The sequence below is a fragment of the Mirounga leonina genome, unplaced genomic scaffold, assembly GCF_011800145.1.
Source record: "Mirounga leonina isolate KUSES-001 unplaced genomic scaffold, KU_Mleo_1.0 Mir_154, whole genome shotgun sequence".
NCBI lineage: Eukaryota > Metazoa > Chordata > Mammalia > Carnivora > Phocidae > Mirounga > Mirounga leonina.
Window position 1 is genome coordinate 44687229 of NW_023270389.1, and position 26434 is coordinate 44713662.

The following is a 26434-nucleotide window of genomic DNA, read 5'->3' on the forward strand; positions in this document are numbered from 1 at the left end:
AAACAAGAAACAAGTATGTGAAAACACATTCTAAGTTATTTATATTAATTAATTCAGCGAGTTGGGAGTGGAGGTAGCCTAGGAGTTGGGGTGGGCATGGGTTGATGTGGGAAACAAAAGCAGAAGAAAAATATTTAATTTCCTTACTACCTACAGCCCATTGACAAGTCCTTGAAACAGGCAGAGTGACATTCCTCTAGGGACTCAACTGTCCCGATGTTGATGCTTTGTTAAGGGCAAAAGACAATCCTAGCCCGACCCCCTGCTCCACGATCCTGTAAGTCTACTTTTATATATAAAAATTCCTTTGGAAACTTTCTTTACCTATACTCCGCCAAGATACATGTTGGCAATCATCCCCCAAGCATATGACCTACTGATATACATCTGAAGGTCTCATGATTCAGGTTTTATTAGACAGAAATAAATGACCTTTTCCCAACAATAGCTAGCCCCCTCAAGGTCCTGGAAACCTTGCTTCCAAAATTCTTCAGAGACTTATGCTATCTCTAACCCCCTCCCAACTTGAAAATATATAATGGGCCACTCCTCATGATCCCCACACAGCTCTTTCTGCCCACGGGTCCTGTCCCCGGTGCTTTAACAAAACCACCTTTTTGCACCAAAGATGTCTCAAGAATTCTTTCTTGGCCGCCGGCTTCGAACCTCTTTCCTAACCTCTTTTCTACATCATGGGTGATCAATTTTGTGCATATATATTTTTTGTCTATATATATATATTGTTTCACTTGCACAAGCACATTATTAGTTTTGCAACCTGAAAAACATTAATAAAGGAAATCAGGTGAACGGATAGATAAATGGGGTGGCTGGCTGAATGAAAGAAACAGATGAATGGATAGAAGGAAGTGGGGGGAGGGAGGAAGAAAGGAAAGGAAAGAATGCACAAATGCAGATAAAGGCCCAAGAGAAAGGCAGCCCCAGGCAGGCCATTCACACTCAGTTCCTTGGCTCCATATCTCACCTCCTTAAGCTGGGCATTGTCTTTGGTGGTCTGAAAGTTCTGGTTAAGTTCATCCACTTCTTTTTCAAAGAGTGAGCGTACTTCACTGAATCCTGAGCTCACCGGCCCCATGAGCTCCTCCAGAATGGACGCCAAGAATGGTTGCACACTTTCCGCACAGCTTTTTTCTGCGGGCTGGGCCACCATGGCTGAGATAGGAAAAAGGCAGAAAACCATCACTTACTATGGGCAAAATTGGGTTCAAAGTCCCTGGAGCCAGGCCAGGGGTGGGCAGTGCCCCAGAGAGCCATTTAACAACCCAGGCAAGCTCAAACGGGCAAGACAGACCAGCACAGAGAGTCCCAGGCCAGTATTCACCAGAATGGAAAACCATTAGATGTTTTTAGAATTGAAACAAACAATCCCTCCCTTCCCCAAGCTTTCCTCTGCCCTGGGATGAAGTGCATTTTTCTGTGTGGTCCCTATGATCACGCAATGCCTAATAGAAAACAGAAAATGCTGATGATCCACCTATTTATTATCAGCATCATTGTTATATATGCATAATTTGTCTTCTAAAAAACACAACTTACTAAGTTTTTAAATTGAGGTATAACTGACGTGTAACATTATATTAGTTTCAGGTGTACAACATAATGATTCAATATTTGTATATAACAGTTTATTAAGTTTTAATTAATTTCTCTAAGAGTTAATCAGCTCATAGAATTCAATTCCCCTCTCCCCCCGCCAAGAGACGTTTTTAAAACTCAGACACAGTCTTTTCTTGGGCAAACAGAAACAAATTTCATTCAAAACAAACACCACCCCACCTCCCACTCCCACACCCAATTTTTTTAAAAAAGGCTATATTTTTACCCGATAATCACGGAAAACATGCACAGTGACAAAAATATAGAGAGCACAGAAAAATCATAAAGAGGGATGAAAGAAATGTAACCACACTTCCTGGGGGCAAATCCTGCCCTTTGATTTAAAAAAGGAAGAGCATTGGGGCGCCTGGGTGGCTCAGTCGTTAAGCGTCTGCCGGGCATTGGGCTCCCTGCTCAGCAGGAAGCCTGCTTCTCCCTCTCCTGCTCCCCCTGCTTGTGTTCCCTCTCTGTCTCTCTCTGTCAAACAAATAAATAAAATTTAAAAAAAAAAGTAAAAGAGGAAGAGCATAGTAAAGATGCTCATTCAGGAAGTCTGGATAGGACGTGGAAATCTGCATTTTTTTTAAAGTGCTAAGGTGAAGGTCAGATTAGCCAGGTTTAAAAGCAGATCTAGTGAGGGAAGGCTAAGCTGGAAAAGGATTGAGCTTGCTCTGTACACTGGAAGGTTAGCTTTGTGGCTCTGGTAAGTCACATGGCCCTTGCACCGTACCACAGAACCGAGAAAGGAAGGACAAGCATATCTGGGTGTCCAATCCATTTTATTACATGGAAAATCAGAGGCCTGGAGATGTCCGAGGGCTTGACCAAGGTCAAACCCTAATTTGCAGATCGAGGACTATACTTCAAGTTATTTCTTAATCTTTTATTGGCAAATAAGGTGCTTAGAGTGAGATGAATGGGCACGTTCTTCTTTCAGTTTGCAGAAATATTTCACAGGTATGGAGGATCAGACTGCCTCTTACTTGGGAGAATCTGAGATGACTATTCATATTATGAATAATTCACAAATATTTGGTATATAAAATATTAAAGAGGTCATAGAATTGCTAGGGAAAAAAAAACCCTTTTGATTGTATGATTTAAATATGAAACAATCTATGACTTCTAAAAATGACTTGCTTGGTACCAAAATGCAAAATTGCATGTCGGGAGAATAAATGAATTATTTATCAATTAACTCGGAGAGAAGGACTGTTTGAAAAGCACCTGACTGAAATTTCAGAATAATCATGAACACAGGTAACATGCAGTAAAGATTTAGTGGTGGATGGCGGGTTTCACCCACTGAGCGGGGAGGAAATGGACTCCAGCAGGGGTGGTGGAGACCCTGCTCGCCTCTGCCTGTTTCCCACTGATGTCTGTGTACCAGCAGGGGCTGCAGCCTCCTCTCAGTGCCTTCATTCAGTGCTCCTTTGCCCTGGGCCTTCCTTCCTCCACCTCTGCTTGTGAACAACCCACTCACCTCTTCAAGACCCAGTACACGCTTCACCCACTCGGACGGCCGAATGCCCTTGGCACCACCATGCAGCCCCCTGAGCTGCGAGCTGCCTGCTGGTGCTTCCTTCTGGTTGGAATACATTCGACACCCCACATGGACACGCTCTGCTGACTTCCAGGCATGTCGAGACGCCATTGTGATGAATACTGTTCGGTGACACACGGATTCATAAACTCATCCAGAAGTTAGGGAGCACAGGGACGAAGACGGAAAGTGTTGGGATTAGAGGGGTTTGGAGCCTGACTCAGTTTTGGAATCTGGCCAAGTTCCTTAATCTCCGCTTCAGTGTTCTTATCTGGGAGGTGGAGATCATGGGACGCATGACTTCTGGGGGTTGGGGTGACGATGAAGCAGGCTTACTGTGTTCGGATGCTTGGAACCGTATGTGGCACTCGGGAAGCACTCCCGGACTGTGAGCCCTTGTCCCACCTGTTGGCATCATCCTTTTTTCCCATCAACCGACACAAAAACATTGCTATTTTTATAAGGAGCCCACAGTGTTTTTCGAAGCTGAAATAGTTCCTGGCTGGGAACCACAGTGTCCTCTGTTCCTGCTTCTCTTATGGCATCTTTCCCATTTTTTCCCTGCTGTTTCAGAATCTGCAACATGCCTCATATCCTCTTGTTGTAAAATCATGTTGTCTTCGTTGAATCCTTGTAGCCCTTGTATTCAGTAGGAGCAGGATAAATGTTTATTGAATGAATAAATATTGTGGGGCAGGACTAAAGATTGGTTGCTTGACTCTCAAGAGTCATGTGGGAGGAAATGGAAAGATCACTGCTTAATACTCCCAAAATTCTTTCAAAATCCAAAGCCCTTTATTGATGCAGTCTGAAGTATACAGTTGATCCTGACCAATGCCGAGGTTAGGGGTGCTGACCACCCCCTGTGTCATTGAAAATCTGTGTATTACTTCTGACTCCCCCAAAACTAAATAGCCTACTGTGTTGAACAGAAGCCGTACCCATAACATCAACAGTTGACGAACACATATTTTGTATGTTGTGTGTGTTATATACTGTATGCTTGCAATAAAATAAGCTAGAGAAGGGTGCCTGGGTGGCTTAGTCGGTTGAGTGTCTGCCTTTGGCTCAGGTCACGATCCCGGGATCCTGGGATCGAACCCCGTATCGGGCTCTCTGTTCAGCAGGGAGCCTGCTTTTCCCTCTCCCTCTGCCTGCCGCTCTGCCTACTTGTGTGCACTCTCTCTCTCTCTCTGTCAAATAAATAAAATCTTTAAACAAACAAAAGCTAGAGAAAATATAATGTTACCAAGAAAATCCTAAGGAAGAGAAAATATATTTACAGTACTGGACTGAATTTATCCAAAAAAAAAAAACAAACCCACCTATAAGTGCACATGTGCAGGTCAAACCCATGTTGTTCAAGGCTCAACTGTACTTTATTGTTTTAAAGGTGGAGAACCAGAGGCCCGGTTAAAATGTGTTTTTGATATTCCCTTGTAAAAAGACTTGATCGTGACTTCCTTTCAAAGATCCTTTTAGGAAACAAAGACTAGTATAGGGCAGAGTGCTTTTCCATCTTATGTGGGATATACTGGAGCCACAGAGAGAGAGAGAAAATGGTTGAATTCGGGCCAGGAGAATGGCCACAGTGAGGCCCAGTGAGGCCCAGCTCCCTGGAACGTGGGCTCAGGAGTTGCGTGCTGGCAGTTTTAGGTTGTATAAGCACTTCAGTATAGTCAATTCTAGATCAGTTGTGCTAACGGAGGAATGGATAATAGTAAGGACATAACGCTTAGGTTAATTTATGTGCCTCAGAAGGCACCACATGAACAGTCGTGCACGGAAACAGGCACATCCTTGCTAGAGGCATGCCTCCTCTCTACTCTCTCGCAGAAGAACCGGCTGGAAGGGCTCAGAGGGGAGCTGGGCTGCAGTGTGAACGAGGCCTGAAGGGCAGAGGATAATCCACCAAGCAGACAACCCCTGTCAGTTTCTAAGTCTCTTGAGTACAGGAACTGGGTCCCCTGTTCACTGCTAAAGCTCCAGCACCTTGCTCAGAAAGCACTTAGTACATATTTTTTTAGCGAGTGAGCGAGCAAATGAGCAAGTGAGTGAAGACTCTGAAAATCGACAATATAAGATTGCTGATAAACAATTGCAGAGGAACCATGACATTCGGTGTGCTGTGCTTGTTGGGATGTAGGAATTAACATTTAACATGTTATCCTGTAGAATTCCTTAGAGGCCATCTCAGGCCTCTTGTGAGGGCACATGCAGCCATTTTTCTGTCAATAGTCACATCGCGAACATTCGTGACGTTGCGGCCCAGGAGGTCTCGGTTCCAACTACTCAACTCTGCCCTTGAAGCATGAACGCAGCCACAGACGATACATAAATGAACGGGCATGGCTGTGTCCCGATGAAATGTTATTTACAGAAATAGGCAGCGGGCCCGATTTGCGTCCGGGGCCACAGTTGGCAGACCTCCCTCTCAAGGCCCCTCCTGATGACAGAGGAGGACACTAAGGCACATAGAAGTCAAGTGACCTTCCCAAGTACACCTGACGGGCCAATGCTGCACTTATGACTAGAATCTACATTTACCAACTCTAAGCCAATTTTCTTCTTGTGAAAAGAAAATCCATTTATTCACTCATTCAAGTATTCGCTGAGAGTCGGAATATACCAGGCATGGTACTAGGCCCTGGGTGTGCCTGAGTGAAACAGGGGCCACATGGTCCTGTTCTTAGAGAGCTTATGGCAGAGAAGGGGCGCGTGTAGAAGCCAATACAATGAGCGTTAAGAAGTGCTGCAACAGGGCAGGGGCCGTGTCAGAACACGCGGGCACCACAGGCAAGAAGCAAACTCTCCTCCACTTTGCGTCACCGAAGTCTCCTTGGGAAGGTCCAGGCCCTTACTTGCATATCCCCTTTACACCTGTTATCACTTCTTCCCAATTCCGTCAGTTCAGTCGTGCTCTGAAATCATGAATTCTGACTACATGGTGGAGCCCTACACGCACAGCTCATTGAGCTGTAGGAGCGTGGATTATCTTCACTGACCTTTGATCTTTCCAATCAAAAAGTTCTTTGAGTTCACGATCTGATCCATGTCGGAACGGATGGTTCCCTCCAGGCCCTTCGTCAGAGAGCGGCACTCCTCCTTTAAGGCACTTAATCCTTCTGAAACTTGATGCCGAACCAGGTTGTAGGCCTCCTCAAGGAGCTGTAACAGAGAACAGCACAGAAATCAGGGGCTCTGTCATGTGCGAGCGCTGGCCCGCTGGCCCGAGCCAAGCAGAGGGAGAAGGGCTAATCACAGATTATCTTAACATAAACACGACTGCAGGCACACTGTGATTTTTCTTTCAAGGTTTGAGTCTGTTTGGATTAGTCCTCATGCAAGTGAGACTGAGCAGACTCGAGGTAGGCAGTTCTCCACCCAGGGAAGGAATTATTTAAAAAAAACAAAAGAAGAAGAAGAAGAGAAAGGAAGGAAGGAAGGGAGGGAGGGAGGGAGCGAAGGAGGGAGGGAGAGAGAGAGAGAGAGAGAGAGAGAGAAAGAAAGAAAGAAAGAAAGAAAGAAAGAAAGAAAGAAAGAAAGAAAGAAAGAAAGAAAGAAAGGAAAGAAAGAAGGAAAGAAAGAAACTGCCCTAAAAAAAGAAGGGAAAGGTATGTTCATTTTGAGGCGCACAGTCGCGTAGCAAAGTCATGGCTTACACCGAGCCAGGCCCTCTTTCTGTCGTTCTTCTTCCCCTTCATTTTGGGCAGAAGGTCTGTCTGAAGGGTTGGCAGGAGGTCCTCCATCACCAAGTTACTCAGGATCTGGGGAGAGGAAGACAGTCCCAGAGTGAGTTGGGTGGTGATTACTGAATCTGAGCATCAGGCCTGCTGAAGTTGTCATGATTGGCAGTCCCGATCCTGGCAACTAAGATTGTCCTGGACTACATAAAATCTGTTAGGCTGATAGTTTCACTCTGGTTCTGAGGCTAGAGAAATCTCAACTAAAGACAATCTTGGAGGGTAAACGTTCTTAAATATTTGCAAAGAATAGTAATGTCTGCTGACGGTTCACCATCAGAAAGGACAAATTCCTCAAATTCACACTTCTTTAAACTAGAAGAATCTAGTGCATTTAGGATAAAAGGCAAAAGTTTAGTTATGGATAAGGGCATCCTTAGCAACCTCGTGACAGGGATCAGGCTTGGTTTTGGTGGCTTGAGTCCTTTTCTGTGTCCTCTGAGACCATCATGCCTCCTCAAGCTCCCTTGGGATCTATGTGTCTTCATGCTCTTTGTCCCTGCCGTCTCCTGAACCCCACCTCCATTATCTTTAAAGTTTAGAGAAAGAAGGGAGTAACAAATACTTAGAACAACTGGACATTTGTGGGATGAGCAGAACACGGGAGAGGGAATCTAAAGTCTTCAGAATGTTTAAAAAAAAAATTTGCTCCCAAGTCACTCCTGAGATGTTGCTGGGCTCCATGAAAATGTTGTTTGTTTGTTTTGTTTTTTTAATCTGAGCATGTTCTTCATGTCCATTTATTACAGTGCTCCATGTAACACCAACTTCTCCTTCCTTAACTAGTCATCTCCCCCCGAATTGGAGCAGATTTGTTTTTCAGATTCAGTTTTACTATGAATCTTTTGGGGCTCACAGCTTAGTTTCCAGTATCAGGCTGCAAAACAAGATTTACAAAAGAAAAAGAGTAATTTTGGGAATGGAGAATCATTTGACATCTGTTCTATGAATTTAAAATGATAATTGCGCAAAATAATTGACCTCCTTCTCATAAAAATTCAAATTAGGCTTTGGGAATTACGGAAGATTTTTTTCCTGAGGTCATTGGTCAGCCTCATGCTAGTGCAAATACTCATGAGCTCACGAGATTTTGCCTTTCACCAAGGGCTCTGTTACAGCAGGGTGGGAAACTTTAGCTGAACTGTCCAGGAACACTTCCAGGGTAGAGGTGGGGGAGCCGTCCAATCCCCCTGTGCCTGTGGGTCCTTGGGAGAGCAGGCTGGTCAGGTCAGTGCAGGGAGTGGGGCTCCTGTCACCTGCGATGTAGAACTTTGTGGTGTGATGAAGATTATAATGGGGAAGGATTTCCCCAAGTCCTGGTAATTCATTGGTGGGGATGTTTTTCTTTCTTAACCATTCTCTGGGAGCAGTCAAGAGGTGAGCCAGAATACTTGAGGAATTTGAGAGGAACGTGATATGTGCAAGCTCCATGGAGATTAGCAGGTCCAACAATTAGATTCAAGTAGGTAATTAATAATCCATGGACCCTTCCCCTATCCTGCTTGGTGGAGTAAGTCCTTAGTTGGAACACATCTGCCCGAGACTGATGGAAGTGTAGCATGGGGAGAATGAGCTAGGAAAATAAGGAGCCTGAAGGCAGAGCTTAAAATCAATGGGAAATGTTATCTTAGTTGATAGTGTTAAATCAGGGTCATAATAATTGCCTAATTCATCCTTTTGCAGATATTAGTTTGAGTCTGAACATAAGCATGAAATGGGTTTGAAAAGATGAAAATGTTACAAAGGCCAAAGGAAAAAAATATTCCATTTGGGTGGGCTTATAGTTTTCTTTTAGTCTTTCCCATAATGTTCCAAGAAATTGAGTTCTATTTTATAATTTAGGGAATTGAAAAGGAAATATGTCTGGGGAAAAAAAAAAAAAGAGAAGGGGAATAGGAGTGGGTTGCAAGGGTGTGGGGCTTGGCAACACCACAGGGCAGGCAGAGCCTCAAAGTGCTGAGGCCCAACTGTGTCCATCCCAACGCTGAGTAACCCTCTTCCTCCACCCTTCAGCCCACCCCCCATCCTTGTGTAGCCCCCCGCACCCACCCAGGGTCTGCTCTGAGATTCCCTACCTGGGTCAGCTCTTCATGAGCAGGGTCCAAAGCCCTGGGGCTATTCTAGGGAAAGTAGCTAGTCAAGTAAGTAAGCCATACTAATGAAGGGGTTCCTCAACCTTCTCCCCCAGAACAAGATCTATCGAGTATTTTTAGGGCCCTAAAAATACCACTTTTGCTTTAAAAAAAAAATGGTGTGTGTGTGTATGTGTGTGTAAATTTAACTGCCGGGATGTGTAGATTTTAAAATTCCATCACACATATAAGAAACCAAACATGCCATTAGGTTGGTCAAAATCAACAAACCCAGGCTCACTCCCTGAAGGCCACACCATGTGTTACCTTCCAGATGCTGACGCTGTGGGGAAGATGTGAGGTCCAGAGACTGCTCTTCTTCCTGAGACTGGCCCGATGGTCTGACCAGGCTGTCGGCCTTGTGCCTTTTATGTTACTGTGTGGCCATGGGTGAAAGAATCATTTAAAGGGGACACATTCAAGGTCATTAGACAAAAGACAACTCTGAAATGTATGGAGGCCTAAAATGTGGATAGTTTTCTTGTCTTGAAACTACCTGTTCTGTGGGAATTATAAGCTACTTTCTCAGCTCATCTGATTAATTTAAAGGCAAATTTAAATTTATAGTAACACTTATAAGATAATAAATATATATTACATAAATATGTTACTATGATAAATAATAAATACACCAAATAGCTGTAAATACTTTACATTTTGCAAACTGCTTTCCTTCATGACCTCATCTGTTACATTTTTATAGATGAGTAGGAACTATCTTGAAGTTTTTACTAGTATACAAATGTTTTCACCTTAATCGTCCGTAGGCAAGTTATCCTAAGATATTTGCTCTGCCTGGACACTTGCCTGAAAAATAACCCCTACCATGAGGGCCCACCAGACTTGCTATGTGAGTCATTACTATGAAGATAATAATGTAACAATGCTGAGCATCTTCTGAATATCAGGCCCTGAGGTAGAGGGGTTAGGACAAAATGATCAAATTTTTAGTAGATCTGAAAAAAGTGCAAACAAACGCAGTGCTTTAAACAAAAGATGTCATATTCTTTTTTTTTTTTTTTAAAGATTTTATTTATTTATTTGACAGAGAGAGACCGTTAGAGAGGGAACACAAGCAGGGGGAGTGGGAGAGGGGGAAGCAGGCTTCCCGCCGAGCAGGGAGCCCGATGCGGGGCTCGATCCCAGGACCCCGGGATCATGACCTGAGCCGAAGGCAGACGCTTAACGACTGAGCCACCCAGGCGCCCAAAAGATGTCATATTCTTAAACTCAGTTATGTCATGCCGTTTTTTTTTTGTTTTTTTTTTAATTACTTGGTAGCTTTTTTGGGCCTCTGATCTCTTTTTCCTGTGAGCATTAGGAGAGACACTGCTTCAGCTCCATGCATGAGGTTACAGGGAAGCGTACCCTCCCTGGGCCCCAGACAGGGGGGTTTTCGAGCCCACTTCCTTGCATTTTCTTTCACTGGCTTCTCCATGCAGAGCCAGACATGGCTCAAAATGTGTTTCCATCCCAGACTGGCTCTGTGACCTCAGCCAACCTCTCTGCATGTTCTTTTTCTCACCTGGAGGGTGATGGACAGATAATCCTTGAAATGCCCTTCCAGCGCCCACATTTTAGGAGTCTGACTTCCCCACAGATACTCAGATTCCTGGGGGAGCAAAACTTACTGGGTCACTTGATAACTCCAGCTTTTACTGATCTCTTCTCTGTTTTTGTTTTGTTTAGTTCTGCTTTCCCACTTACGGTATTTTTTTATACTGCAAAATTAGCACCTTCCTATCACTGCTTCGTGCCAATGCTTTATGATGTCCATATATGTGCAGACCCACATATGCTTAGCCACACACACTTCTAACACTGCCTTGTTCTACATCTAGGTATGACTTGCCTCACTGCGATGGCAAAGGATGAGTCATTTAGTTCTCTTGCTCCTCCTAGCGCTTCGCACATTATCAACCCAAAGCAAAAGGCAGAAGGTCAACAAAAGAAACATGATACTCAATGCAAAGAAAGGATTCATTAAGTACCTGCTTTCGATGGGACATCATGAAGACATGTGAGCCGCCATGAAATTTCAAATGAAAGAAAAGATCAAGCAAGTAGCATAGGTAAACTTGAGGAGTTAAATAAATGTTGAACTTGGTCAAGTTCCATTGTTGGTGTTGATCTTTCACGGGACCAGTAATTGGAAGCCATCATTTCCTTTGCCATCTGTCCACTTAGCATGAAGTGGTGACCATGAAGCTATCAGCTGCACGGGGCAGGGACTGTCCTGTCCCACCCATCCTCTGGATCACCAGCACCCACCATGGTGCCTGGCATACAGTGGCTCAATAGTTGTTGAGTGACTAAAACCAGACAAGTCACTTAACTGTTATATGCCTCCCTCGGTTTTCTCATTTACAAAATGGAAATACTAGCAACCTCATGAGATCAGTAAGATGAACACACAGAATTAGGATTTGAACATTAAAAAGCACTACCCAAAGGCATTTTAATACTGGTATATGTACTAAATATGTTGGTTTACAAGGCAGCCTTCAGCCTCCCCTTTTGCTTTCATTTTTCTTTTTGGCATAAGTACAGTTAGTCCTTAATCCTCTCAGACTGATAAATGGATGTGCTTCCCCCAAATATCAGAAACCAAGAATTGGCTAAAGTGCTGGAATAAGTCTCAGGCTAAGAAATAAATGAGTTTAGAATCCTCCAAAGGGAGGGAAAAAAGAAGCTTCTGAGTCATATGGTTAAACAATGAAGAATAGCCCCATCATCATGAGCAAATGTTTTCGGCGTTAGATGTTTCATGACCATACGAAGGCAAGGCCCCATCTGGTCTCTTCCAAATATTGGCTCCTAATAACAAATTCCACTGGCCCCCAAAAGAGGCACTCGGGGAGATGAGGGGAAATGAAAGAACAGCATTGTTGGACCCTGTGTGCCTCTAATTAAATAATGCCATACCCAGCCTCCTCTTCCTGGCTGAATCAGCCATGTGATTGGTGTTCTCATGGACACAGTTTCCTTGGAGATTTGTAACAATGTCCCTGGTACCAAGCCAATGGAGGTACTCAGCCCATGACTAGCATTTAATCAAGGTCATGGGAAATTATATCAGGCCACGGGGGATAGAAAACTAGAAGAGGTAAATAAAATGCACGGAAAACTGTCTAATGCTTTTAAAATGTGTTTCCTTGACTTCGTTTATAGATCATTCAACACATAAAGACAAGTGCATGCCAAATAGTTTTCCGACAACATCTCACTTAATGCTCAGAACCCTGCAAGGTAAACATTATCATTACTCTCTTTCTCAGAGGACTAATCTGAGACGAAAAGAGGTCCAATAACTTGGCAAGATTTAGCCCAAGTCCACTGACCTAAGCCCCCACCGCACATGTTTGCTTATGGTCTGGAAGCATGAGGCCAGTTGAAAGAATCATGCTTTGTGTAGAAAGCAGTAGAAGCAGCTCTCCCCATTGCCGTTGCAGCGTTTCAGGCTGCCCTGTTTACTGCCCGGTCTGGAGCTTTTTGGAGAGGGTGCCTAATAGCTTGTGGACCAAATGCTTCTAGACGATGAGAGAAACGGCCTTTGGAACTACATCTTCTGTTCTTGCAACTTTTATTGTTTGATTTTTAAAAAATTTTTTAAATTATGACTCTGACCTCCCACGTGTAGACAGAGAAGAGGGTCCAGAATTTTGAGCCCGTGTTACCTGGACTTCATCCCCTGTGATCATTTCCCACGAGCCATAGTGTCCCTTCTCCTGCCGGAAGAACTGTACAGCTTCTAGAAACGCTTGGGCTTCGAACGTCGTCTGCTTCATGTAATCTAAGAGAAAGAGGCAAGGGCATTTAGCAGAGAAGAAGAATACTTCTACATTTGACCATGGCTCTTCAGGGGACCTAATATGACCTGAATGTTACAAGGGAGAGAATTATGAGACACAGAAAAATTAAGCAGGTGCCGAATTCAAAGTTCATGTGCAGATGTGAATTACACTCCTTGCTCCCCATAGCAGCGGATTCATTCTATCCGTTCCTGGGCAGACTGGCTAGGACGAGAAGCAGATGAACCCCTGTTTATTTTTATGCCTCCAATCGTAGCACCTCACTACGCAGACCATTTCTTCACAGGGCTTTGTGTAGCCATGGAATATCTCCCCCGCTCCCCCTTCCCTGAACAAAACTCCGATTTCTTTGTGGCTTGATAACAACTTTCTGTCAAAAGGACATCAATATAATATGCTGATTTATGCAAACAAAGGATGACAATGGCTAACAACTATATAGCAAGATACTTCTAAGCATGTTACATATTTCATTGAAACCTCACAAGAACCTTTGAGGTGTTATTATCATCTTGATTATATAGATGCTCCAGAAGCCCAGAAAGATTAATTAATTGCCTAAGGTCATAGAGCTAGTAAGTGTGTGAACTCAGGCAGTCGGATCCAGTCAGACAACACTACACTGTACCAGCACCACGCTACACTACCTCACATATTAGTTTTCCAGGTTTGCCCTTCCAAACAGATTAGATTTTATTTTTTTATTGTTTTATTTTATTTAAAATAATTAATTAACATATAGTGTGTTCTTAGTTTCAGAGGTAGAGTTCAGGGATTCATCAGTCTTATATAACACCCAGGGCTCATCACATCATGTGCCCTCCTTAATGCCCATCACCCAGTGACCCCATTCCCCCACTCCCCTTCCCTCCAGCAACCCTCAGATTGTTTCCTATAGCCTCTTACAGCGTGTCTCCCTCTCTGATTTAATCTTATTTTATTTTTCCCTTCCTTCCCTTATGATCCTCTGTTTTGTCTCTTAATTTCCACATATGAGTGAAATCATATAATTCTTTCTCTGGTTGACTTATTTAGCTTAGCATAATACCCTGTAGTTCAAGCCATATCTTTGCAAATGGTAAGATTTCTTTTTTTTTTTTTTTTTGATGACTGAGTAATATTCCATTGTATATATACACCACATCTTTATCCATTCATCTGTTGAAGGACATCTGGGCTCTTTCCATAGCCAAACATATTAGATTTTAAAAGGTGTTATGTCTGAGAGGAAATATTTAATGGCAGGATTTTAAGTGTGGTTGGGGGAGCAAGGGCTCAATAGCCTTCCCAGAATTCCACAAATCACAGCGTGCATACAAATATCTTCATTTCTGCTATGAACTGAATATTTGTGTCCCCCAGAATTCATATGTATGATAATACATACTAATCCCCAGTATGATAATATTTGGAGATAGAGCCTTTGGGAGGTAATCAGGCCAGGGAGGTATGATAGGATTACTGCCCTTAACATGATGGGATTAGTGCCCTTATAAGAAGAGAGCTCTTCCCCCCCACTTCTCTCTCTCTCACCAGACACTGGACCTGCCAGTGCTTTGATCTTAAACTTCCAAGACCGTGATATTTTTGTTACAGCAGCCCAAACTGACCAAGGCAATTTTCAACGCACAAAGCTAGCTCTTGGAGAATACAATGATTACAGAATTATAATAATCTTTTCAGGGAAATGAATCATAGAAATAATCTAATCTAACAATAAAGAAATCAAATCTTAGAAAGGGGAAATAAGGCTAAATGAAGTGACTGAAAGCACCAAGTCTCTTGTCTCCTGCTTCTCCTCCTATAGGACACGAAGTTCTCTTGCTAATAGCATATGATCTGTATTTATAGGGCAAATTAGATTAGCCAGTTGAAGGCCGCTGATTCACTGGGGACCTTCAGAGCTTTAGACAATGGGATTACTCAGTCAAGGAATGAGTGGTTGATAAGGCGGACTGGGCAGAACTGAAAAAGGATCAATCTGCTCCAGAAGGTGACAATCAGTAGGCTCTAGATGACTCTTTTAAGATTGGTTTAGGAGGTCATAACCCTCAGGAACCTGGAAAAGTGAAAATACAATACATTTCAAGGCATAGCCTCTATAGAGTTCAAGCAACATTCTTCACGGTGAGGATACCACAAAGCCCTGAATCTCCACCTTCAAAAATGTGGAACCGTAACTGACATTTCTAATACTGACATAGAGATCTGCTCAAGATCTAAATCAGAAAAAGAGCATGCTTGAGAATCAAGTTTTTAAATTGAAGTATTTTCTTCCTTGTTATTTTTTCTGGCTTGGCAAATGATTTAGTGTTTAATCTTAGAGATTTGGAAAACACAAATTAAAGTCTTGGTATAAAATTGACAGCAAGGGGGCTGTGATATGGGGCTCAGTACACTGGGAGGGACTTTACCAACAGAGATGGAAACTGTAATTATACATTGAGATTCAAGATTGACTCATGTGTTCTTATTTTTAACAGCTGTTTTCATTTCCAACCTAAGGAAACAAAGAGATGGAAGAAAATGTGGTACTTGGATGGAGTGAGAACTGCCAGACCCGCGAGCCTGGGAATAAGGTTTTGAATTCTTCATGTCCTTACAAAAAGCATAAATTTACTTATTTCTTCCCCCACTAACCTCAGTAACTGGAGGAGGTATTTGAAATCCTATTCATACCTTCCATAATTATATCAAAGCAAACTATGGCAGCCCCCCTATGTGTGTTTCCAAAAATCTTTGAAAAAAAAAGAGAAGAAATGGGATTTGGAGACAATGATGTGGGAGTCAGAAAGAAGTCCAAGAGGAGAAAGAAGAGCTGGAATGTAGTAGTGGCGGATGAGGCACCTTAATCTAGGCAGAAAAGAAAAGGGTTAGTAATCAGATGAACCACACAGGAAATTACAGTAATTGAACATCAGCAAGAAAGCCTAAAAGAATGAGGGCAGGGATCTAAATTCTCAACTCTCTATCATTAGGATGGATTTAAACTGGATTTTAACTATTCCTTTTCCACAGGGGAAAAAAGGATCTAACCTACTGATTCATCATCAGATTTTTCAGGTTATAAACTGATCAAGTAAATTAACGTCTACAAACCTTTTAGAACAGTATCTGCCATATTAAATCCACTTTATGGATATTAATTTTTATGATTGTAAGCCAAGCTCAACAGCATCTGCCAGATCATTACGGAAATAAAGAACAAAGGTTTGCTTTGTAAAAGATAGAATTGTATTGCAATGGTAATATGACCTTCATTTCTTCTAAGTTGTCTGTAGAGGCGTTGCTGAACTCAGCCGGAATATACAGGTGTTTGAGAAAAACCGGATTGTCAGTTATTTGATCAACTTCCTGCCATAGATCTCATGAGAACAAATTCCAGGATCACAATCACTTGCTCTCCTGCCAACAAGCAGCTGAGAGTTTAGTCCAGTAGTCCCCAGAATCAACAAAGGCTTTTGGTTGTTAAGCCTTCTTGTAGGTCGACTTAGAAAAATGGCAGGTTATCAGCTCCAACTGTACTTTCCCAACATGTTATCATTATGAGGATGCTCAAGGAGACAGATGTGCTGGAGAGAAGAGCATTAAATCCAGATCCCTCATTTGGTTGATAAGGAAACTGAAAGAAAAAAATGGTTAATTTCTTGGCTGAAGGTCACACAGCTGGTTAGAATCAGAGCCAAGAGTTGAAAAAGTAGCTCTGGCATGTCAGGAGTGGCCTTGGCATTCTTGCTTACTTAAATCATAGACTATGGGAGCTGAAAGTGGTCTTAAAGGTCACCTACCCTGAGCTCTCGCTCCATGCTGGAAGTCTTCAGAATCCCAGACGCTCATCTGGCCTTAGCTTGATTATTTCCAGTGACAGAAAGCTCACAATTTATGGAGTAGTCACGGAACTGCTCTAATTATTTGAAAACTTTTCCTTTTATTGAGCCAAAATCTGTTTCCATGAACTCTCATTAATCTCATTTCTGCTTTTCAGAGCAAAATAGACAAGTTTACTCCTCTTCTATATGGTAATTCTAAAAAAAAAAATAGCTGAATATCTTTGTTTTCCTTCAACCATTCTTTAAACAATATAATTTTGGGGATTTTTTAAATTTAGCCCTCTTTTTTCCTTCCTTCCCTTAGTAACCAACTCCATTTAATCAATATCTTTCTTAAATTTGGCCCTTACACTGAATCCAACCCACTGAGTATTTTATACTTGTGCAAATTATGTAAAGTAAAAAGATTACTTTCCTTTTTCTGGTCCCTAACTTCTTTTTCTTTTCTTTTTTTTTTTAACACAAACACATTACACCATTGACTCATACTTTTCTTACAGGCAAATAAAATCCCTCCAACTTTTTCATATAAAACCCTTGTCAATTTAATCCTTTCCCAACCTGTACTTACACTTTTGATTCTGAAGTACAGGTTTTAACACTACCCCTAATAAATTACAAGTTACTGTGATCAACTCAGTGCCCCAGAGCCAGCCAAAATCATTTTAAAATTATAATTGTTTCCAAACTCCCTTTCACCTCTGTATCATTAAAAAATTTGGTGGGCTTGCCTTCTGTTGTTTCTATCCAATTCACCGATTGAAACATTCATCAGATCGGGGGCAATGACAGATCCCTGGGAAATTCTAAACATTTTAGAAGACATGGGAGACACATCTTGGCCATTCATTCGGCAATCACATCCTCAGGACCTTAGTCTCTCCCTATTTCTCATCTGTGCAGTTGCATGGAAAACTCATAGTTGGGATACATGATTAAGGATTCTGCAAGGAAAAGAAAGCTTCTCTGGGCCCCTTGGGGGAACAGTTATCCAGGGGGTCAGCTTTTGTTTTTTTCTACTTGCACAGATTTACAGCATGTCTGAGTCAACTGAAACGCCAAAGCTCCAAGGCCTATGCAGTCATTCTGGATTTTCACTCTGGCTGCTGTGTTGGGACCCCCTGACTCAGGCTGGGTTTGGAAGCTGTGTTGTTATTTTATTTTATCGGTTCAGTGCGCCAAGCCATGTTAGCTGATCCGCCTGGTGATTTGCAAAAGTTATGTAACAGCATTACTCACTACACTGCTATGGGGCTCATCTCAGTAATGTATACTTCTAAATTGTCTTCAGCTTCAGGTCATAGGTTGTCTTTCCTGGGAGAGCTGCAACAAGGCTGTCTGCCCTAGTTTCTTCTCTACAGCAAAGGAGAAGCAGCATGAAAGTAACCAACGTTTGTTGAATACCATCAGTGTAAGCATGAATCACGTAAGATATTTACACACACTATCTCATATAATCCTTCCAGCAATCCCATTAGGTAGGAATTAGTATTCCCACTTTAAGACTGACAAAGAAACTGACTTCAGAAAGGCTAAACAATTTGTTTAAGCTAATAGGTGGTCAAGTCAGGCCTACTTACTTCCAAAGTCCTGTTCTAACACTCCATGGTTTAATATTTTAAAACTTTTTATTCTGAGGTAATTGTAGGTTCACATGTTCTTATAAGAAATAATGGAGGAGGGATGGGTTGGCTGGGTGATGGACATTGGGGAGGGTTATGTACTATGGTGAGTGCTGTGAATTGTATAAGACTGATGAATCACAGACCTGTAGCCCTGCAACAAATAATACATTATATGTTAATAAAAAAAATTAAAAAAAAAAAAGAAATAATAGAGAGGTGGGGCGCCTGGGTGGTGCAGTCGGTTAATTGTCTGACCAGTCTGACATGTATGTACATGTTCATGTGTGTATGTTTGCACCTGTGTGTGTGTGTGTATGTGTCGTGGTTTAATTTTTTTTTAAGATTTTATTAATTTATTTGACAGAGAGAGAGACAGTAAGAGAGAGAACACAAGCAGGGGGAGTGGGAGAGGGAGAAGCAGGCTCCCCGCCAAGCAGGGAGCCCGATGTGGGACTTGATATCAGGACCTTGGGATCAGGTGGCTCAGTCGGTTTGGCTCAAGTCATGATCTCAGGGTCCTGGGATCGAACCCTGTGTAAGGCTGCCTGCTCAGCGGGGAGTCTGCTTCTCCCTCTCTCTGTCCTTCCCCCTATGCATGCTCGCTCTCTCTCTCCCTCAAATAAAAAAAAAAAAGAATCATCTAGTCCAAACCACTCACTGAGTAAGTGAGCAGACTCAGGGCCAGATAGAATGTGACATTATTAAAAACAAAAGAAAACTCATCACTGGAATTAAAAATGAATGGAGTCCATTTTCATGAAATGGTAATAAAAGTTTTGATTTTGTTTAAAAAATTTATTTAGGGCGCCTGGGTGGCTCAGTCAGTTAGGCATCTGCCTTCAACTCAGATCACGATCCCAGGGTCCTGCAATCAACTCCTGCATTGGGCTCTCTGCTCAGCAGGGAGCCTGCTTCTCTCTCTCCCTCTGCCTGCCGCTCTGCCTGCTTGTGATCTCTCTCTCTCTGTCAAATAAGTAGATAAAATCTTTGAAAAAAAATTTATTCGTAACCAACTTAAGCAAATATTTATTGCCATATTATAAATGATAACTCTTATGAGCACTAGCCCCAGGATTACTTAGAAGTCCCTGAATTGTATTTTGTAAACTTCTGGACTAAAATATTCATCTACTGACTAAATCTTATTTGTGTTAGTGGATACAGACCTACCAAGAAGAGAAGAAGAATAAGCCAAGAAAAAAAGTGCAGTCCATGGAGATCCAGGGACCTGAGGATGAGTTACAATGGTGTTGCTCTAGGTGAAAATATGAAGATGTAAGACTCACTCAGAGGATATGAAGGGCTTCTCAAATGGATGGAAGAAAGGTGTTCTAGTGAAGATATTGTTTTGATAGAGATTTTTAACCACATAGAAAAGGGCTACATGCCTCATTTGACTAAAAGTAGTGCATCTCATGAATTCTTGACTTGTCAATAAATATTAAAAGACTGTTTGTCAACAGACAAAAGGAAGTGGTGATTACTAGAACAAGTGAAGACAGACTAACCCATTTCCTTCACACAGACATACTAGATTGGCAGATTAGAAGGCTGTTGGAGACATCCTGTATCTAGATTTTAGCAAGACAATTATTAAAGTTTTACATACTTTTGACTGACGCACGGAAGAAATTTAGATTGGTTGATAATGCAAATAAACATAACTGAATAAACAACCTCAATGATGGATGCTGGCTAAAAGGCTGACATCCTAGAGGAAAATCTCTAAGGTCCTGCCCTTAACACATTTTCAATTATCTAAAAAAGGTAAGATGGATAACCCCAGGGTTTCACTTAACTGTGAGCCCAGGGTACGTGAGTGACGCGATACAGTTGTACACAAAGCCAGTGAGGGTGGGCCGTGGGAATGTGGAACAGGACAAGGACAGTCACAGATGGATTCTGAGATCCACTCCTAGGAAATTACCATCACACACTTCCAGTTCCTCAAAAGGAAGTGCTCCGTCTGGGCTAGTTGCCTTATAGGAGGTGTACAGATTTGCTCAAATCCCTCTATTATGCGCTCTCATGACATCATGTGCCTCCTCACCATAGCACTTATAAGAATTATAATTTCAGAGTTATTAGTGTAATCATTTGAAATATGCCTTTCCCCAAGAGCGTAAGTTCCAAGAGGACAGGGAACTACAGTTTGTGTTCACAACCGTATCCTCAATCCCTACCTGAGTGCCTGGCACATAAGAAAGAAAGAGAGAGAGAGAAAAAGAGAGGTGGGTGGGGGAAGGAGGAGAAGGAGAGAGTGAGGGAGACAGAGGGATCGAGGGAGGGGTGCCTGGGTGGCTTAGTCATTAAGGTTTGCCTTTGGCTCAGGTCATGATCCCAGGGTCCTGGGATAGAGACCCACATCGGGCTCCCTGCTCTGCAGGAAGCCTGCTTCTCCCTCTCCCACTCCCCCTGCTTGTGTCCCCTCTCCTGCTGTCTCTCTTTCTGTCAAATAAATAAATAAAATCTTTTTTTTTTTTTTAAAGAGGGATTGAAGGAGGGGAGGGATTTAAACACTACGGGGGGGCGCCTGGGTGGCTCAGTTGGTTAAGCGACTGCCTTCGGCTCAGGTCATGATCCTGGAGTCCCTGGATCGAGTCCCGCATCGGGCTCCCTGCTCGGCAGGGAGTCTGCTTCTCCCTCTGACCCTCCCCCCTCTCATGTGCTCTCTCTCTCTCTCTCATTCTCTCTGGCTCAAATAAATAAATAAAATCTTAAAAAAAAAAATAAATAAACACTACGGGGGTAGGGCACTAGATTAAATTTCCTTTTAAAAAAAGATTTACTTATTTCAGAGAGAAGAGAGCATGCCCAAACCCATGCTTGGGGGGGGGGGGGGTAGGGGCAGTGAGAGAGGGAGAGACAGTCTTAAGCAGACTCCACGCCAAGCACTCAGGTGGAGCCTGAGGTGGGTCTTGGTTTCAAGACCCTGAGATCACGATATGAGCCAAAACCAAGAGCCGGACACTTAACCAACTGCGCCACCCAGGTGCCCCTAGATTAAATCTCCTTTTAAAGTTCTATCTCAACCAAGATTTCTTGGTTGCAGATAAAACCCAAGTGTTGCAAATGAATCAGATTCTCTCTTAATGAGTCTCTTTCTTACTCTTGTAAAGAGGTACTGAAGGAAATTGACCTACTTACTCCAATACTTCTCAGACTTTGGTGAGTATCAGAATCACCTGGAGGGTTTGCTAAAACAGATTGCTGAGCTTCAGCCCCCAGAATTTTCAGATTCAGTAAGGTATAGGGTGAGGTCCAAGAATTTGCATTTCTAATAAGCTCCCAGGCGATGCTGATGCTCTAGGTCCAGGGGCACACCTTGAGAACCATTCCTCTACCCAACATAAGGGGAGCGATTCTCAAACATCAGAATCACCTATGTCTTTGTTAAAAATGCAATTCTTCATCTTGCCCCAGAGATTCCAGTTCAGCAGGTCTGGGGCTGGGCCCAGGAACCTGCATTTAAAAAGCTGTTCAGGGGCGCCTGGGTGGCTCAGTTGATTAAGCGACTGCCTTCAGCTCAGGTCATGATCCTGGAGTCCCTGGATCGAGTCCCACATCGGGCTCCCTGCTCGGCAGGGAGCCTGCTTCTGCCTCTGACCCTCCCCCCTCTCATGTGCTCTCTCTCTCTCTCTCTCTCATTCTCGCTCTCTCAAATAAATAAATAAATCTTAAAAAAAAAAATTGAAAAAAAAAAAAGCTGTTCAGGTAATTCTGTTGCAAGGAGTTTACAGGCTAGATTTTGAGAAAGAAACAAATTGCATAGAAGAAAGAGATACAGTAGAAGACCATAACTCTTGAATGCCTAGGGTCTCGATGAACTTGTTCCCACCTTATCAGGTTAGGAAAAGTCCTCTCTGCCGACTGCTCACCCACTTAACACAAATGAACCCTTGTACTTAAAGTGATGCATAAAAATAGTATTATGATGAAGCTCTACCAAAGGGTATGTGGGTAAGGAAATACTTCGGGCAGGTTCATATGGACATCATTTCAAACAATTAGAATTCTATCCACTGAGGGCAACCCCCATTTGCTTCAGAAACAATCATTATCTGGACATAAGTCTTCAGTTGTGACCCCAGTTGAATCTCATTTTCTCTTTTTTGGTAGTCAGTGGATATATGGACTATATCTTCTGTGTGGCAGCCTTCTTTTCTTTAGCATAAATGATCCCATTTCCTTTAAGTTTTTTTCAAAGCCTTAAACAAATAAAGATGACCCCCACTCCTATCTCTTCCAAAAAGTAAGGATGGTGTCATCAAAATCCTGATAAGGGAGGGAAGAATATTTGCTTCTTCCCGAATACCATGAAGATACTCTGTTGTCCCGAAGCTGTGTTCATTGAACATGCTTTCCATGGGCCGAAAGAGTTCATCAGTCACTCTCTGTGCCTTAGATACCTGGGCAGAGTGAGGCCAGGAGAACAACAAGGTAATCAATTATTTCCTCTCTGCCCAGGACAACTCTCTATGTCTCTATATGGGGGAGAGTCATATTCTTTTTTTTTTTTTTTTTTTTTTAGATTTATTTGTGAGAGAGAGAGAGAGAGAAACAGGGGAAGTGGCAGGCAGAGGGAGAAGCAGGCTCTCCGCTGAACAGGGAGCCCATGCGGGACTCGATCCCAGGACCCTGAGATCATGACCTGAGTCGAAGGCAGACGCTTAACCTACTGAGCCACCCAGGCGTCCTGGAAGATTCATACTCATATTCATGTCTCCCAATATCCTAATGACCATTTGTGGAGATAGCACTGAAATGACCTCAGCAGGAAAAAAAATAATCACACCTCAAAACCAAAGCAAAACAAATGAAAACGATCTAATTTCCTCCTGAAAATGTGAATTTTAGGGGGAGTTCACTCTGCAGTGTTTGCAGGCAGTCGCCGTAGTGTGCACACTTGGATCATCTTCCAGCTCAGACCACAGACACTGGGTCACGTGCCTCCCACTGTCATTGTGGGGAGTCGTGGGGCTTACTCCCTGCAGGCAAAACTTGACCGCACAAGCTGGGCACAATTTAAACCAAGCTTGAGTTTCCAAATAAATAGGGAAGATGCTCCTCTCGCCACAGACTTATCCTTCATTTTTGATGACACTTTCTCTTACTCCCAGAAATGACTGTTTACCCAGGGGTCTTGTTATAATTCGTCACTGCTGCACACAAAAACATCAGGGAGATTCTTCCTGACTGAGTCTATGGATGACCTTTGTCTTGTGAGCTCAAAACACCTTGCCTAGTCTTACCCACATGCATGGGGGCACACTTTCTACAAGTAAGGCACACAGTGGAAGGACTTGGCCAGGTTCACGTTCGAGAACAAATCACTGGGGTTAACTGGCTGCACTTTATCATATCCTCCTCTGACACACCCACAGAGTGTAGCACCGTCCGCTGATGCTATCTGGGGATTTTCCACTCATCACCATTACTGATGAGTAATAATAGCATCCACCTTGCACTTGTCAGAAGTTTTTACAGTTTACATGTCATTTGGGTCTCATAGCAACCTCATGAGACAGGTAAGCCAGATGTAATCATTCCTAGGTAGAAAATGGAAAAACTCCAAATCAAAGAAGTTGGAGTCATTACCCAAGGTCATTTAAATACACAACTCATTTTATTGGGTCATCAAAGGAGAACAAAAATAACAAGCAGGAATAAATTTCATACAGACTCAAACTTCAAAAAGGACCTAACATTATTTAAAACTGATACTGACAGCAGAAGTTGTAGCCACTTTTGTCTAGGATAAAATATGTTTCCTTATTTGTAACCTTTCCCCAAACACCTAAAAAATTAAATTGACCCATGCTCCATTACCTCCCTAAGAAGTAGGGATGGCAGCCATAGTTTGGAGGGGCAGTATACAACTTAGTCCTCAGGTTCTTAGGGACAAGATCATTTTTTTAAAACTGGAAAGTCAGGTACCAATAGAAATAGTGTCCACACTCCTGACCTATTACAAGAAGGGGCAGTGCTGCCAACAGAGTTCTTTTTAATTTCTGGGTTAACAGAGCCCACAGTATGTACCAGTTTTGCATAATTCCTTTAAACCAAAGATACTTGGAAAGCATCTTGCTATTGGGGTGGTCAAAAGCCTATAACTGCATTAGCATACATTGTCTCACTAAGGGATCCTTTGAAAGTGGCTTTATAGGTAAACAGGAGATTTTATTTTATTTTTTTTTAACTTTTTTTTTTTTAAGATTTTATTTATTTATTTGACAGAGAGAGACATAGTGAGAGCAGGAACACAAGCAGGGGGAGTGGGAGAGGGAGAAGCAGGCTTCCCGCAGAGCAGGGAGCCCGACGTGGGGCTCGATCCCAGGACGCTGGGATCATGACCTGAGCCGAAGGCAGACGCTTAACGACTGAGCCACCCAGGCGCCCCAACAGGAGATTTTATTGTGACAACTCTAAGCGTTCACAATTATTTTCAGTAAAGTCCAAGGAGCATCTTGTTTAATAACTTGACTAATGACAAATTTAATCAAAACATGGTAGGATTACTGAATGGAATATTATGCAGTCACTAAAATAACAATTATGATGACTCATATGCATCATGGAAAAGTAGTTTAAAGATCATTTTAATTGCAAAAACAAAATTATAAAATCACACATATATCCTGATTAAGCAATGTGAATATTCACCCATATGATTGAAAGGGAATGCATAAGAAATAAAAAGTGAGCCATGGGCGATTTTTGTATTTGTGCCTCAAACTTTATGAAGTGTTATACTTACCCTTAGGAAGATCTGTGCTGATCTAATGACTTTTTATTTTTTAATTTATTTTATTTTATTTTTTTTTAAGATTTTATTTATTAATTCATGAGAGACAGAGAGAGAGAGAGAGAGGCAGAGGGAGAAGCAGGCTCCCAAGGAGCAGGGAGCCTGATGCGGTACTCGATCCCAGGACCCTGGGATCATGACCTGAGCCGAAGGCAGACGCTTAACCATCTGAGCAAGCCACCCAGGCGTCCGACTTTTTATTTTTTTAATACCAGTCCTCTCATGACCATGAGCAATATTTGTCTTTCCAAAGTCCAAATGGTTCTGTGGCAGTTCACCTCTTAGAACCTCAGAGAACTCTTGTGAGCCCTGGCAACTGTCAAATCATGGCACATGCTATGGTCCAGACATACAGGGTCCATACTGAGGGGTTTGTAAAGTAAATTAACTGAAGAATTAGTTCATTCTTCTTTTCCTCTCCTTAAAGGTTTTGCTTAGTGTGGTTTACTCAGAATAGGTCTCCAGTGCCTCCTTCAAGTGTTTTCTCTTCATAAATGGAGGGAAAACCCTTACATCCTGGAGCCCTTTCAGGCTTGTCACAAATGTCCTTTAAAATATTATTACTATCCCTGGGGCACCTGGGTGGCTCAGTCATTAACCATCTGCCTTCGGCTCAGGTTGTGATCCCAGGGTCCTGGGATCGAGCCCCGTGTGTTGGGCTCCCTGCTCAGCAGGAAGCCTGCTTCTCCCTCTCCCTCTCCCCCTGCTTGTGTTCCCTCTCTTGCTATCTCTCTCTCTGTCAAATAAATAAATAAATAAAATCTTTAAAAAAAATAAAATATTATTACTATCCCCTGCTTACCATGAAAATAGAGCAAGATCATGGGATGACACAGTGTGACATGCATTAGAAGCTGGAGGTTCATCTGTGACACAACTGAATGAACTTGTGTCCCCTTACATACAATGTCTTCAAGGATAAGTACTGTCATATTCATCACTGTATCCCAAGGCCATACCAGTGCCTGGTATCAAATGTTCTTTTGAACAGACCAACAAACAAAGGAATAAATGGCTCAATGATACAGAAGCAACATGAAAGCGTAGACAACAATCTGGTGGGAATCAAAACTGGGTCTCACTTTGACTCTGGGACTTGAGGTGAATTCCTTTGCGTCTCTGGGCCTACTTTATCACATTTGAAATAAGAGGCTGTCAGTTCTCCTTTTTCAGCTGCAAAATAGTGTGATTTTGCAATAAACTGCAAATATAGTTAGGCTACCAACATTTGGGTAGTGCTCTCCATGACAGAGTTCTAACCTGGGGATAGAAAGGTCCAGCTGCACACTTTATCCTTTGCTTCCCGCTAAACCTTTCTCTCTCTCAA

The 26434-nt window shown here is 42.6% G+C and overlaps 1 protein-coding gene across 1 annotated transcript in view; it reads right to left on the minus strand.

Moving 5' to 3' along the window:
* The window catches only part of NIBAN1 (niban apoptosis regulator 1), a 154984-nt gene that overhangs the window by 17663 nt on the left and 110887 nt on the right, over positions 1-26434 (minus strand). Inside the window, exons 6-9 of the mRNA XM_035010656.1 lie at positions 12713-12828; positions 6823-6927; positions 6166-6328; positions 986-1173 (exon numbers count right to left, since the gene is read on the minus strand). Of these exons, the coding sequence (XP_034866547.1) occupies positions 986-1173; positions 6166-6328; positions 6823-6927; positions 12713-12828 (572 nt within the window). The remainder of the gene's footprint in view (positions 1-985; positions 1174-6165; positions 6329-6822; positions 6928-12712; positions 12829-26434) is intronic.